The sequence below is a fragment of the Tachysurus vachellii genome, chromosome 2, assembly GCF_030014155.1.
Source record: "Tachysurus vachellii isolate PV-2020 chromosome 2, HZAU_Pvac_v1, whole genome shotgun sequence".
NCBI lineage: Eukaryota > Metazoa > Chordata > Actinopteri > Siluriformes > Bagridae > Tachysurus > Tachysurus vachellii.
The window spans coordinates 14,634,957-14,650,319 of NC_083461.1; the positions used below are offsets into that span (position 1 = coordinate 14,634,957).

At 37.2% G+C, this 15,363-nt stretch overlaps 1 protein-coding gene across 1 annotated transcript in view; it reads right to left on the bottom strand.

The window, feature by feature from the left end:
- Window positions 1-12,636, bottom strand: part of gfra1b (gdnf family receptor alpha 1b) — a 29,038-nt gene extending 16,402 nt beyond the window's left edge. The window contains exons 1-3 of the mRNA XM_060890206.1: window positions 12,032-12,636; window positions 11,371-11,679; window positions 10,948-11,031 (exon numbers count right to left, since the gene is read on the bottom strand). Coding sequence (XP_060746189.1) covers window positions 10,948-11,031; window positions 11,371-11,679; window positions 12,032-12,074 — 436 coding nt within the window. The 5' untranslated portion in view covers window positions 12,075-12,636. The remainder of the gene's footprint in view (window positions 1-10,947; window positions 11,032-11,370; window positions 11,680-12,031) is intronic.
- Window positions 12,637-15,363: the final 2,727 nt, after the last annotated feature.

Below are 15,363 nucleotides of genomic sequence, written 5' to 3' on the forward strand. Positions count from 1 at the left end.
CTAAACTATATTCAAACTGTTTCTTATTATGAGATAAACCAAATTATACTGTAGATTACTAAACATATTTCTAGCCATATTTTAATTACTGTTTCAATGTACATATGTATATATGTGCTTTTTTCTTATTGTACCTGCAAGTAATTTTGTTTCTTTTGTATAAATGAATGCTTAAAATAATCTTCCAATAGGACAAGAAAATGTAAAGCTTAGAAACCTTAAAATAGGTATAGAAATATGTTTGATAATCTTAGATTTGTTTTTTTGTCATAATAATAATACTAAATAACTAGATTTGACTAATTTGATTATATTCAAGATATTTTGACTTGCTAAGATGTAAAATTTTGCAGTGTAACCAACTAGTGGATAATTCAGACATAGATCACGTCCCTCTGTTTCTCATCTAAAACATTACTATCTCCAGTGACAAGCAGCTGTCTGAGGCAGGCAGTATGAGAAAACTCCTGACATCTGACAGGTTCATATAATAGGCAATTTAAGACTACTGGAGATTTCTGACTGTTCTGCCACGTTACACTGATCCTGTATAATTGTGAAAGCTCACAGATTTCTGGTTACTATTACCAGAGCAGTGAAATGGAATTGAAGCAGCAGCTTTACCAAGAAAACAAGAAAGTAAAAGCGCTACACAAACGTCGGGTCAAACCACATCAAGCCCATGTGTGTGATGTAAAAAGCATCAGATGGCATCGGGTAGTTCAATTATCAGAAAAATCAATGTCTAATATGCTTATTATGTCATTTGTTGCTTGAGCACTGGCCGCTGCCATTTTAGTACTCGTAGGGCCGTGCTTTCAATCTCCATGCATTAGTATTGAACCACTGTTTATTAATCAGTAAGAAATGAAGCCAGCACTGGGCCATTACTGGAATAAAAATAAAATACAGTGACACTACTGACTAGACCATTTCCAGATGGCACTTTCCCAAGCTTCTGTTCACTGCAGCTACGTAGTATAAGATAAATGTGCAGAAATGGATATCGGACACACTCTTAAACTTATTATTCAAGGTACTTGACACTTAAAAATTTCAGTGCCAGAATGTGAGTTGACATTATCAGAGGTATGGTGTGTTATTTTGTGTTTAATATCGGCTGCATATGAGTGAGTCTGAGAGACCAGAAGTGAATCCAAGAGAGAAAGCCGTGTATAGTGTAAACCCTTCAATACCTCAACAGTCACACAGATCATGTCTCTGGAGCCATATTTACAGCCGACTTCATAAATCTCTCTCTCTCTCTCTCTCTCTCTCTCTCTCTCTCTCTGACGCTCTGTCTTTCTGTCTCTCGCTCTGATGCTCTCTCTTTCTGTCTCTCTCTCTCTCGCTCTCTCTCTCTGACGCTCTCTCTTTCTGTCTCTCTCTCTCTCCCTCACTCACACTCTCTCTCTCTCTCTCGCTCTCTCTGACGCTCTCTCTCTCTGTCTCTCTCTGTCCCTCACTCACACTCAATCTCTCTCTCTCTCTCCCTCACTCAATCTCTCTCTCTCCCTCTCGCTCCCTCACTCACTCACCCTCTCTCTCTCTCTCTCTCTCTCTCTCTCTCTCTCTCTCTCTCTCTCTCTTTCTCTCTCTCTTCACACCATGAAGAATCAGTCCTCTGGCATAAGGACATCAAAATAAGAGATTCTCTCTCCATTCCTCTTCCAGGCTTTTTTCTTAATTTCGTGCTTATAGACAGTATGAAGGAAGACTATTCCCTTCCTGCTCACTACTCTGTGCGTGTGTAAACACTCATGTCTTATATGGCACTGTATCAATTCATGCTACATTGTAAAACTAGGGTACATCTACAGTTACAGTTACTGTACTTTAAACATATGCGACTAGACATGAAGATTAACATCATGTATGTTCTGGTAAGTATACAGACAGGTAATCAGGTTATTGTGATTTATTGGCCTATAGATATTGGTCTTTTTTCTTTTTTAACAGTCACTTGAATTCTTAGTCTGAGTTGCATGTAAACAGAGCAGTTATAACCGAACAGCTTCAGAAAATCTCTATTAATTATCACTTTGATAATTAAATCGGGTTTAACCCAAGCTGAAGCTCTCGACTGGACAAACATCGGTTCTAAAGTTAAACGTCAGCTGCATCTCTGGATCCCACAGGCTGAAAAAACTACCAGACAGCACTTAGTTTTAATTATATGTGCAATTTTTGTCAGCACTCTTCCCACACTTCCTGGTTCATGACGCTCACTTCCGGGCCGGCGGCCATCTAAACTTTTATCTGCTGAAACCTTAAAGAAAATGAGTCGTATGGACACAGAAATGGTTTGGAGAACAATCTGTCAGAAAGTAGTAGATATTTGAAAACATATCTCCATGACTCGCAAAGTCGGCTGTCCTTCATAACATGTTTATCATTTTATTTAAGACGTGACAGGTTTAATTTCGTTTAATTATAATTACGTTTTTTAATTCCAAGTATAAGTGGCTGAAAACTCAAAAATCTGAAACAAGTATAAGTATCAACTTACTACAGTTTTAATAAGCCTAGTAAAAGTGATGTTAATTATACAAAATGAGGTAGAAATTGTTTGTCATAGCAACATAAACTGATAGAGCATGTTTGCCTAATGTGGTACATATTCAAGCAGTCGGGTTATGTTCATAATATTACTTTGTTTTTTTGTCCAGGAGTTGTTTTCGGAGAAAATCTCCCTGGCCTCAGAAGTATAAGTACCTCTTTCCATGCTGCTGATAAAAGGTTATTGGCTTTAATTGATTACAAAACAGTCTACACTGCTCACATTACATAATGTCCAATTAAATCTTCTGTCAAAAGTGTGTATATCCACTCTGGAATGTGTCCAAGTCCCTTAATCGTTTTATGAGCCGGTGACTTTTATGAGCTAGAAGTCGGTGACTTTAACAGCATTCTCACCCGAATGCATCCAGTAATGCTGCGGAAACAATTCTACTGTTTATGATGGATGCATCGTTGCCATGCTGGGATGCAGTGTCAATTCTCAACAGTGCAAACTGCAACAAAAACTGGTGCTAAATATGGTTACACAATACTTACCCCATTTTATTTACAGCCCCAGTGTGACCCATGCTAATAGGTGATAACTAATCATCCTTGTTACTCTGTCTGAGGGTAATGACATTACTATAATTCAGGAGGAATTATGAATTCTGTGCTGTAGAGTGCTGTAGAAAAAAATCTTTTAACTTTATGCTAAAATCATTGTAATCATTTTGCAGCAGTTTTATGTTAACGGAAGAGCTTCCTTTCTTTCTGATATGCAGACTATATACACAGGGCTGGGAATAAAGTACAAATAAATCGACTCGGAATACTGAAGTGATACTGCTGAGTGTGCTGAACTTTTTTCTTTTAGCAAAATGAGCTTTAACTTTAATATTCTAATGTAAATATTACTTAACCATGACTTAAATGTGATAAAAAGAATTATAATTAATATTCATTGGCCACCAACTATATATAGCAAAGCAGTGCTTCAGTCTAGACTGGTTATTTCACATTACTCGTTACAGCATCTCTGCTTCGGGTTCATTTCAATTTGCCTTTACATTTAATTATAATTTAGCTTGATATTTATCTACTAAGATGAGGAAATAATTACAGCCATGCAGGATAGGATAGATGTTCTTGAGTAGATATTCTTATTTCTGCTCAGATAGATTATCTTTAAACCTTTAAGTCAAGAGCTTTCAGGATGCATATCTCACCTGCTTAATCTGATCTCCAGTATATCTCAGTGTATATATAAAAGTATATTTCAACTGTATTGTATGATGATGTGAATTGCATGATTGACAACTCCATGGATGAGAAACGTAAGCATGTTAATAATGTGTTTGTTTGGTTTTACTAGTTTAGCTGGTCGTGGCAACACCACAGTTCATAAAGATCCAGCAGAACACAGCTCGAGAGCTTAGGTTCATGTTCACATCAAATATCAGAATGGGGAAAGTGATTTACTGCGACTTTAACCATGGCGTGGAAGTTGACGTCAAATGGACTGGTTTGTGTGCTTCAGAAACTGCTCATCTCTTGTGATTTTCAATCATAACAATCTCATGTTCAAGCTCAGAATGTACAACAGCAGAAGAACCACAGGAAACTAAAGCTATCATAAACACAGACTCACTGACAGTTTAAGACATGAAAAAGACCAGGTCAAATCAAATCAAATCAAATCAAATTTTGATCTTTAACTATTCTTTAAATCTCTAAATCTTTAACTATTCAGTTTCTACCATGCTATAGTCAGAGATCACACTTTTTCCCATTCTGATGTTTGATGTGAACATTAACTGAAGCTCTTGAGCTGTATTTGCATGATTTTATGCATCGTGCAACTGCTATGATTGACTGATGAGATGACTGGATATCCGTGCAGGTGTGCAGGTGAGTGTATTTCTCTCTCTCTCACACACACACACACACACACACACACACACACACACACACACACACACACACAAAATATGATACATACTTTATATTAGTATAGCTGTCTCAGGAATACGTATAATTCACGAATTGCTTGTTATGTTTAAGTTCAGGGGCAAACTATATTGTAGACATTATTATATGTAATGTCTGTATAATCAAGGCCAACACTGTCTGAGGAGTGTACGAGCGGTTCAGAGTTCACATTCCTGCTGAAACCGTGTGATACTACACGATACTCTCAGGAAGGTTCATAAAGTTCACATTAGAGCAGTGTTTAATCCTACACTAAACACCATTCGTGTGTGCCATGTGTGTGGGTGTCAGAGACAGTTAAACAGTAGACTCAAGTTGCTTTATGATGTATAGATTATTTGCTATATTTCAACACGTCACTCTTTCCTTTCTCTACATCTCACATGCTGCTGGTGCCTGGATACTTGGCATTCATACACAGTGCATACACCAGTGTCAATATCAATGCTGAGAAATGAGACCGAATCGAATTGCACTTCCAAACAATAACCGCTGACAGGGCCATATTTCCATTTTTAATAAAGTCTCTCCCTTGTATAGCCTGGGTGAGATTCATGCCAATAGCAGAGAATGAATTGAATGGATTTTATTCCGTCAAGCAAACTGCCAATTCATCAGAATATTAAGTTAGATGTCTGATTCATACCAAGGCAAATATTTAAAACAATGATGGAATCTACTTTCCATACTAAGCTATGTCTTTAGAAGTAAGTATTAATAAAATCAAATCCCACTCTAAACATATTCATATCCAGAATTCAATTAGAGTCACATCAATAGCGTTTTTATATAAAAAGGAAATGAAAAGACTTTCAACTCTGTATTTATAATTATTTCAGCTAACAATCATTCAGCTTAATTCAATAGCTTCTTAATAATCCCCACATTGCAACTCTAATTATATGGCCATGATGTTTCAACTCCATCCCCTTCCTTGCATCTGACTGACAGATCCATACAATCCATTCGCACACTTTAACTGCATCGACCCACACACACACAGCTGCCTTCTTTCATCATCTTGCAGGAGAATAGTCATGGACACATTCTGGACTTCTTTTATCGAAAGATACTAAGGGATTTTGGTGGGATTTTACTGAATTATTCAGGAAACCGGTGTATCTTTAGAGCTGTTATTAGGAGAACACTTGCTGCTTGCTAGATTTTTTCCATTTCTCACCAGCTTACTTCAGGATGGAGAAAATAAGCAGCCAGTCCAGAAGCCAACATCACTCATTGCTCTATTTTATTTTTATTTATTTATTTTGCTTAGGCCATATTAGAGCAAGCGTATGTAAACTGGTTTATTTTAGTTTCTGAGATGTATATATCATCCTTACATTTGCTTGGAGATGAATTAAACATCTTAAAGTGTAGATGATGGATGATGGAGGATTTGAAATAGTAGAAATGGTCATATAATATAATATATCTAATATATTTTAGTCATACAATATCTTAATACCTCAAAATACCACTATTCAGCTGACAGAAGATACATAAACGATACTGTGTCCCATAGCAGAATGCCAATACTGGTATAATTTGATTGTTCAAGTCTCATCAGCCAAAGCAGAAGTGCATCTGCAGTGCCAAATTAAATTCTGACGTTCAAGTCTGGGAAGCCTCACAGTAAAGATTCATTTCAACTTCTATATAACAAAATGCATTACTTTTCATTAATCAGATTACTTTCTACATTCAACTGAACTGTCAGATCCCAACCGTCTACTTAACATCAAATTTATGGTGCAAAGAAAATCTCTCCTCACCTCTAGAACATTGTTCTAGACATAAATCCGTGTAGCACAAAATATTTTTTTTTACAAGATTTTAAGGTTGTGTTTAAATTCTTACTTCTTAAATTATTGACAAGCTTGCAAACCAGTGCAGAGACACAAGGAAATCAATTAACAAGGTCTGACGTAGGATTTATTATCATCTCAATGGCTAATAATGGCTGATCAGTTATAAGGCTCCCACAGTGTCCTGGTGTACACCACTTCTTCCTCCAGTCCAATGCTGTGTTCACAATAGTAGTATTTGTTCAAAAGCAGAATGTCTGAAACCCTATTTTGTGCTGATATATGAACTGTTACTAATGAGATTTAGCTACTGAAAAATTCAGGGTGGTCTCACTGGCTTGTAAAACACTGGCTGAGATAGTCAAACTGCTAGACCGTCTTTGTCTTCCTTAATAGTTGACTGAACTGATCAATACAGATTTGCAATTCTGTTTAATTTTGTTTTCCTTAAAATGACCTGTGTTTAGATGGAGAATTAGTAACTAAAATTCAGAGCGGTTTTCTTTTTGACAACATCAACTGGCAAAAATGCTCTCCCAGTTTGATACGCTCGGTCTCGGTGTTTGGGTAACTGCTAGCTGTTCAGGCTGTTAAAATGATTATTCACTGTGCGCCTTTATATTTATTCACTGTACTCCTGTATGTCCACATATCTCTGCATTGTTATAGCCTTTATATTTATTCACTGTATATGCTTCCATATATACCACTTGCTGTAAATATGCTAGATATTTATCTGCACTTTTGCACGACTGCTACATTTTGCACTTCTGGTAGATGCCAAACTGCATTTCGTTGCTGTGTACCTGTACAATGCAATGACAATAAAGTTCTATCTATCTATCTATCTATCTATCTATCTATCTATCTATCTATCTATCTATCTATCTATCTATCTAATGTAGGTAGTTAATATGACAAGAAGCTGTCTACTTGCCTGAATTTTGGCGTTGGAGCCAAGAGAAGTGAAGAGATTTTAAAACCAAGCTACTATTTACTGGCATAATGAAATGGGGCTATAAGACTGAAAAGCATTGAATTCCCTTAAACTAAGACCTTTAGTAACAACACATCTCCAACAACAGCATCCATGTTGATTTACTTACTTAGTCCTGATATGTTTTTCATCATTTATCATTTTCCTGAAAGTGTTGTTTTAAAGCTCTTTTCTCCATTAAAAAATTTGATCACAGCAAATAAAGCTATTTATTCAGGTGTACAGTGAGCTGGTTTATCTGAAACCAAATGAGCAACTGATCATTTCAGTTACATGATATGCAACTGCTAATTCATGTGTTTTCTTCTGCATGTTTCCCTCTCTCTCTCTCTCTCTCTCTCTCTCTCTCTCTCTCTGTCTCTCTCTGTCGCTCTCTTTCTCTCTCTCTCTCTCTTTTGCTGTGTGTTTTTCTTTCCCTCTCTGTTCAGGATGAAACCTATTGTAGGTGGCTGAATAAATGCTCTCTCAAAGCTGTCCTCTACTGATTTATAAAGCGGAGGAATGTTTTAATTTCAACACTTCATTGTAAATTCATTCTAATGGGTATTAGTCTGTATGTCACATGCTGCTTGGTTTGGATAAATGGTGTAATAAACCCATCTGAGGAAAGACCTGGGTCACACTGAGGCTCCTTACAAGCCACTGAGCAGCCAGTGCAGACATGCCTGCTTTTCCTTTTGTCCTAATCTGTGCCGATTCAGGCAAACAAACAGCATAATGCTGTAGAATATAATAACAGCATAGGAACCATAATCGCTGTAACTGTCATTAGTTGAGCCACCCACCAGCAGCTAATATCCATTTCACTTCACATGTAACAGAATTTACCCCTGGATCCTAGATGCTATTTTCTAGGAACTTGAGGTATGTTGTTCTCGTTTTTTTTCATCAGACTGACTTTTCCCCCATTTGGTAACTGTAGGAGATTTGTTACTAAAGCCTAATGCTGACAAAACCATGCAGACCTGTCAGAATTGGCACGACATCAAAGAGCAGAAAGCTGCAATACAACCCCGGCTGTGAGAGCTGCTCTACAACAACACTACAGTTCCACTGATATCTTAGAGCTACACCTAAAACAAGCCTGGATCCCATTTTTATTAACAGAGAGATAATCTCCACAATTTATAATTATTCTTTGTTTCTGAAGGAAGACAGACTCGTTTGGTCTGATGGTATGTAAGTTAAGTGTCTTGCTCAGCAATGAGCTGCTTGTTAATGCAGCTATTTGTATCCATCCCATTGTGTAGTATTCCTTAATGGAAGTGTAAAGGCTTAGTAAAGGCATTTTCTAACATAATGGCACTTTTGTTTCATTAAGTCCTGTTACTGTAGCAATTAGAGAAGACATTTTTGTTGATAACTGAAACAAAAGAGTCAGTGAAAGTAGATACTCTGATGACAACCCTTTTTTTTTCGGTTCAAGCTTTGTTTAAAGATGTGGTGTGTTTACCTGTGTTGCAACCTTGCGGGATATACAGTGGGGTCCAAACATCTGAGAAAATGTTTCTATCTTTCATTCTTCTCTAATTTAATACAAAATTTTTATTACAAGTTATATTTTTCGCAACATCTTGAGTGAAAAGAAGAAACTTTACATGAATTTCAGTTTCTTAGTATTTGGTTTACTAAGAAGAAATACAACAATAAATAGATATCAGAGATATTGCACGTTCACTTTCTGTGTTTAAATAGTTAAAGATTCTGAAACCTTCTGTTTATTTCCCATTTTAATTGAAAAGATTTTTTACTGTGTTATCAGACTTTTGGTTCCCACTGTAAATGGAGGAGCTGAGAGAAAGTGCCTAGATTAAGGTCAGTCATTCATTATGTTCCACGAACACGTTTACTTTCAGGTGTGTGGATTAAGTCAGATTTAATAGGCATTCATGTTACTAGTGAAATAGAATGCAGACATTTAACCCTTTCATACAAAAATCTTCAGGAGCTTTAATTGCTTAAAATTGCATGTCATTTCAAATTTTGGCCTAATAATTATTTTAATCTTATATTAAAAAGTAAATGGATTATCCATATGTGGGAATACCAAAATGTGTTTTGTTTATAAACATGGTTAACAAGCTTGTCTAATGTATTTAATGATCAATATTAGTTAGTTAGCCAAATGTAACAATATCCTTGAATTCCGGTTTAGGATTAAAGAAATCAATTTCAATGCATTTATTATGTTTCATTTCATTTTTTGGGGTGAATAAAAGGTTTATAAATATATACCAGAGACATGTTGTTTTGAGAATGGAAAATAGTCTAGAACAGAAAACAGGATATGGATTAATGCTAAAATACTGCGATGGTCTTGAGTGAGGAGGTGATCTCAGACTTCATCTGAATGACTGTAAGTGTAGCCACTGTGCATGAATCCTCTAAAGGTTTATCTATTCTGTTTGTGAAAGCTTTGCTGCCTATTTCAGTTACACAGTCTGCCTGCTGTAGTGAGAGGCTCAGAATAAGAATCAGACTGCTCTCTCACCATTCACAGCTCTGCCAAATGGACTCTCAGAACAGCTTTGTGGTGGCAGTTATAAAAATGGTGCCTGCACCTGCATGGGACAGCTGTGAACAAATACTGAAGGATGCCGTGACCAGCCATGACCACTACACCCTTTTATAATGGCCCTGTATTCACCAAAACTCTGCTGGACATTAGAAGGTTAGGTGAATGGACGCATGATTAGATTTGGCTCCAGATTAATGTCTCAGTGCAATTCCTCCATATATGGAGATAATTCTGCTAAGTGCAGTCTCCTTTCTCAGTCTGTACAACTCACATGATTTAATACACCTGCAGCGCACTGACGCACACAGGCAGAGTGATGTGAACATTACTGAGGCATAAAAACACCTCAATCTCACAGCTTCGTTATTTATTTTCCACTAGTGGGAAAAAAGTAATTACATCAGTCGTAGAGACCTGGTCATTCAGAACAATGTTTTCTACTTTAACTGGGTTGTGCTTGTGTCCATCTGCTCCAACTGTGTCAAAACTCTGACACAGGTGGTTGAAGAACAAAGGTGGATGATGAATTTGTATTGATTGCTAGACATTTTTTCTTAAATGCGAATTTCAGGTGACTTTACAGAGACAGAACAATAATTAAGAGCAGCCATGAACTCTTGCAAGGTTCAAAAGGAAGGATAGCCCTTATATAAAAAATAGAGTACTCAAATTCTATTAAAGACGTGTTTGTAGAAGTTTACCAAGGGTTAAACAGCACCACCTGCAGATCATTGCTTTTCTCTCAAATGCAACTCCAGCATAGCATCAGGTCTTTACAGTAAACCATAAATTCCAATGATCAATAGCCTGCTCCTAACCTGTCCATGATAAGCATTCGCATTTCTTAGAAGACATTCATCAATCCAGGTCTACAGCGGTATACCAAAGATAAGTGACTTAATCATCTGTGACACTAGTAGTGTATAAAGTGTAGCTGTGCCATGATTATAGCCAGTAAAATGATAAAGCAGCAGGAGAAACCAGAAAACAATCAACACCAACTGAGCACATTTATATAACCTAACAAGAGTGACTAGGCCCAGCATAAAACAACTACTAGACTTCTAGTTTGTGATATTGCCTCTATAATGCTCTTTGTATTTCAGCAGGCTATGCTATAACCACAGCAGGCTTGCCTGATATGATGGGAGCCAGGCGGAATATGTCAGACAGGCGGCTGTTCACTGGCTCGTATGGAGAGTCCTCCAGCAAATCATTGCCTGGAAAATGAGAACAAACAACTCAATTAGCACACTTGAAAACAACACCAAGAGAAATGCCAGGAGGCTGCATAGCGCAGTTGCAAAGCATTACATACATGAACACAGCTTGCAGAATTATTACTCCAATTTAGATGGAAATGTGCTGCTCTAGATTTGTATTCTCAATTAATCCCTTTTGAAAAGTTTTTCAACTCAAGGTCAAAACGTTGGTTTCTTCTAGACATTTAACAGCAGAGTGCGCTTGTCATGCACGATAGGTTTAACTGCAAAACTCATCATCTTCATAAATGAGGAACTAATTATGATTTCAAGCCAAACAGCCACTTGTTTACGCACCCTGTAAACTGTGATAGACACTCCAAAAGATGCGCAGGCACTTCTTCTCTTTCTTCATGCCTCTCTTGCATTTGCAGTTATATAGAGAGCTCTGTCTCATGGACTCCATGGCATTCCTGCACTCGTCTTGTGCCTCGGGCTCGTTTAGTGCGCTGAAGTTGCCCCCTGTACCCGCCAAACACTGCCTCATTGTGCGGAAAGCAGAGCTGCAGCCATAACGACCCAGACACTGCTCATGAGCCCGGACACAGTCCAGCCGGGATGCTCGAGTCTGCGCCAGTTCAGCACACAGTGACACGTGTAGTAAATCTGCACAAAACAGCATTTATCTAAAAATCGGTATCGAAAAGATATGTGGAAGCATTTGAAATGTACATGTGGCTGTGTGAATAAAAATACATGGTTAGAACACGCCCATGAGTTTAATATGTATTATATACAGTATAGAAATACACCATAGGAAATTAGAATGCTGTATTATGTATAATGTCAGATAATAATTATTTAGCTTAGTTCAAAAAACGCTCCATAATGAATATTTAAGGTGAAAACTACAAACTCCAAACATAAAAACATTTTTAAGTCATTTAAACGTGCTCTTTACAGTGAGTATGTTTAAATGATTATACCACCGAACATTTAAACACAAGCATCAACTCACCTAGAAGAGGAAACAATATCCATAAAGTTTGGAAAGTCATCATGGCTTTTAATTTGGTCCCTTTTAACAGTGGATCAACTTTGTTAATTATTACAAGACACGGTTTCCCAGATAAATCCTCTGCGCGCTGATTGCGCACCGCACCAGAAAGAGTGGCCACACATAGTACAGCTGTACATCCAGTCTGACACTCCGATTTCAGCTTGATATTGTTGTTGGGATAAAAACCCAAACACAATCACGTCCGCGAGTATTAAAAATCAAAACGATCCAGTGTGAAGTGCGTACACCCGTGCGTAACGGACATGTCCGGTCTCTTTTCTATACTGGCGCGTTAAGTGTCCTCAGCAAAAGCAGAAAGATTTGTACTTTCACAACAGCAAAACGGTTCATTTCCTTCTGTTTGTTTTCTTAGCGTGATTTGCTTTGGAGTTTGGAGAGCGTGTAAACTGGCTCTCTGCGCACGGAGTTATAGCCTGTTCATCTCGCCACACTTTTTTTTTTTTTTACACGACTACAGTCTGTCCGCACGCGTTAGTTGTACTTGTGACCAATACCCGATACTAGACGCATATTATTCCCACTGTTCAGCTTGTGAACCCCGATCCGGAGCAGTTTCAACCCTCTCTAGTGTCCCACATGGGCTCAGTGGCACTGCGCTCTGTGACGCTCTTCGCTTAAAGTGGATCTAAACATGGACGCGTCGCTGCGCCTAAAACAAGCGACGTCATCTTCCCTGTACACTGCTGTAGGATTGGCTACTGTCTGGACCACTTTTACCTCGCTGCCCTTCCTGCTGAATTATCCTGCGTTGCTTTTTGGCTAAGTTAGATTCACGTTATGGTTAACACAGGGAAAGAGAACAATAGCGTCACCTGCTTGTGATATTCTGTTTCCCATCCGAAATATAGCCAACAAACATATAGTTCAGCATTCACTCACAGGGATAATAGATAATAACAAGCCTCAGGAGCTATAAACATTCTTTAACTATAGTCAATATCAACATTAGCTCCTCTTTTATATTAAAAATAAAGCAATAAATAAATGATTTCATTGTATATTCAGAGTATGGGCTACATGAATAAAAACATTTGGAATTTATGGGTTAGGAAAATTCACTCTGATTAATGTTAAAGAGACACTCAGGTCTCTCTCTCTCTCTCTCTCTCTCTCTCTCTCTCTCTCTCTCTCTCTCTCTCTGTTTTTCTGTGTGTGTGTGTGTGTGTGTGTGTGTGTGAGAGAGAGAGAGAGAGAGAGAGAGAAGACAGGCATGATTAGTTGATTAATACAAAATTATTAGTTTTATGGTTTTATTTAGTTACAGCTGCATTATTTTCTGTAAATGTGTGTGTGTGTGTGTGTGTGTGTGTGTGTGTGTGTGTGTGTGTGGTATAAGTAAAAGTATATATAAATAACAGTGCTAGGTTGTTATGCCAGCAATTCTCTATATTTTTTATTAATCTATTGCTCATGTCATTCTTTTATTTTTTGCAGAGTCAGAAGTGCATAAAAGGCATGTATATACTGTGCATACTGTTGAAAAAAAGGAAAGTTTAAATCAAGGGTTGTGTGCTTGTGGGGGGACCCTTGAAGGGTTCAAGTAGAACACTTAACTCAAAAATGTTATATATCATGCTGTAACACTGTATTATGTCTGAAAGGCTCATCAATGGTTTAAAAGCTGTGTCATACTGTAAGTGTAGAATTTTCTGACACTGCAGTTAAGAATATAGTGACACTATAAAAGCATCATAATTTTAATGTTCAAAATATTCCACAAAGACGTATAGATTTTTTTATTTTTTGGGGGGAAAAAAGGTCTTATTTGCCATGATTATTTTTTACTTTCATCACTATGAGTATAGCTGTAAGTCATTACTAGTAGGAATTGGACAGATGTCTCGATCAAACAGTCTTTCTTTTCACTGGTAAATGATGAACACAGCTATTTAACCGAATATACAATTATATAATTACTCAAGTGCCAGTCCAATTTATCATCTCCAGATCTTCACACTGCTTTAATTGCCTCTCAGTAGCATGTTAGCAAGTAAACATATATCCGAGATCAATTATTTGCTGTGTTTTATGAAATTCACAAAGCATTTGTGATTGATATTGATATTGTTTGACAGGTTACAATGTAATAAATTAGGCAAATAAGATTTTATTCAACACTGCACTTTCTTAAAGAAGTCAATAAGTGGCCTGATCAATATTTAAAGCCAATTTGGAAACAAGTGACATCCTGCTGAAAAAGCCTTATAGGAAATGAGCTCTGTTGAGCCATGAATCAAAAAGTCTGTGCAGTTCCTAATCAATGTGCAGACAGAAGGAGTTGTGAATATGTACAGTAAGGATCACATTAAAAGATTGTTAATTAAAGATAATTTGTTGTTTATTTCCACTGTCCAATCCAGGTGTTTTATCTGCCTTCATTTTATGGTCTGGTCATATTGTTTCTAATGCATGGTATACTGTATGTGTGCAAGTTTTAGAACCCTTTTATTATGTAAGAAATTAAACTCAACCGTTGGTATGTCACCGCCCTTAAGTATACCAGTTTGCCAACAATTACAGTGTTTTTTAAATGTTTTTAACCATGTATAATTACATTTAATGATGTGAAATCCTTGAGACAATATCCAGCTTAAATGCAGCTTGTCATGATATGAAGAAAGAAAGTCCTCCACCCTGAAGACTTCCCATAGCTCAAAACATATATATATATATAGTCCAGTGCAGATAATTATCTCATACAAGCAAATGACAACTGTTAGTGGTAAATACCTGACTCATTTAGTTTTACGTAGTGGCTGGCTTTCTTTCAGGAAACTAATCAACCAGTTAACAGGAAATGTCAGTGTCATTAAAACACATGAGGTTCAACCTAGCTGTTTACACCACTGCCTCATGTTAAGAGGTTGGTTAGATTCATCAAAGCAAATAATCAGAGTAATTGAAGGCCACCCATTAATCAATCGCAAGTTTGAGTGCAAAATCAATCGTGTGTATCCACAGGATTACATTAGTACAGTAATAAGGTTGAGCTTTCTTCTGGTGCACGCTAATTTACGTTACTGTGTAAGCATTAAATACGGCAATGCGTATTAAGATTGAAATTTATGTGTCATGAAGGGTGAAGAGATGAGCTAAACAACATCCTTGGTATATAGATTGGCAGGTGATGGGGTCTGGGTGGGTGGGTGGGTGGGTGGGGGTGTTGTGTAAGAGACACACACTGAGAAAGTATATAAAAAGTACATTAAATAACAGTGCCAGGTTGTTATGCCAGCTAGTCTCATCAAACTGAGTGCTGTTACAGTGTT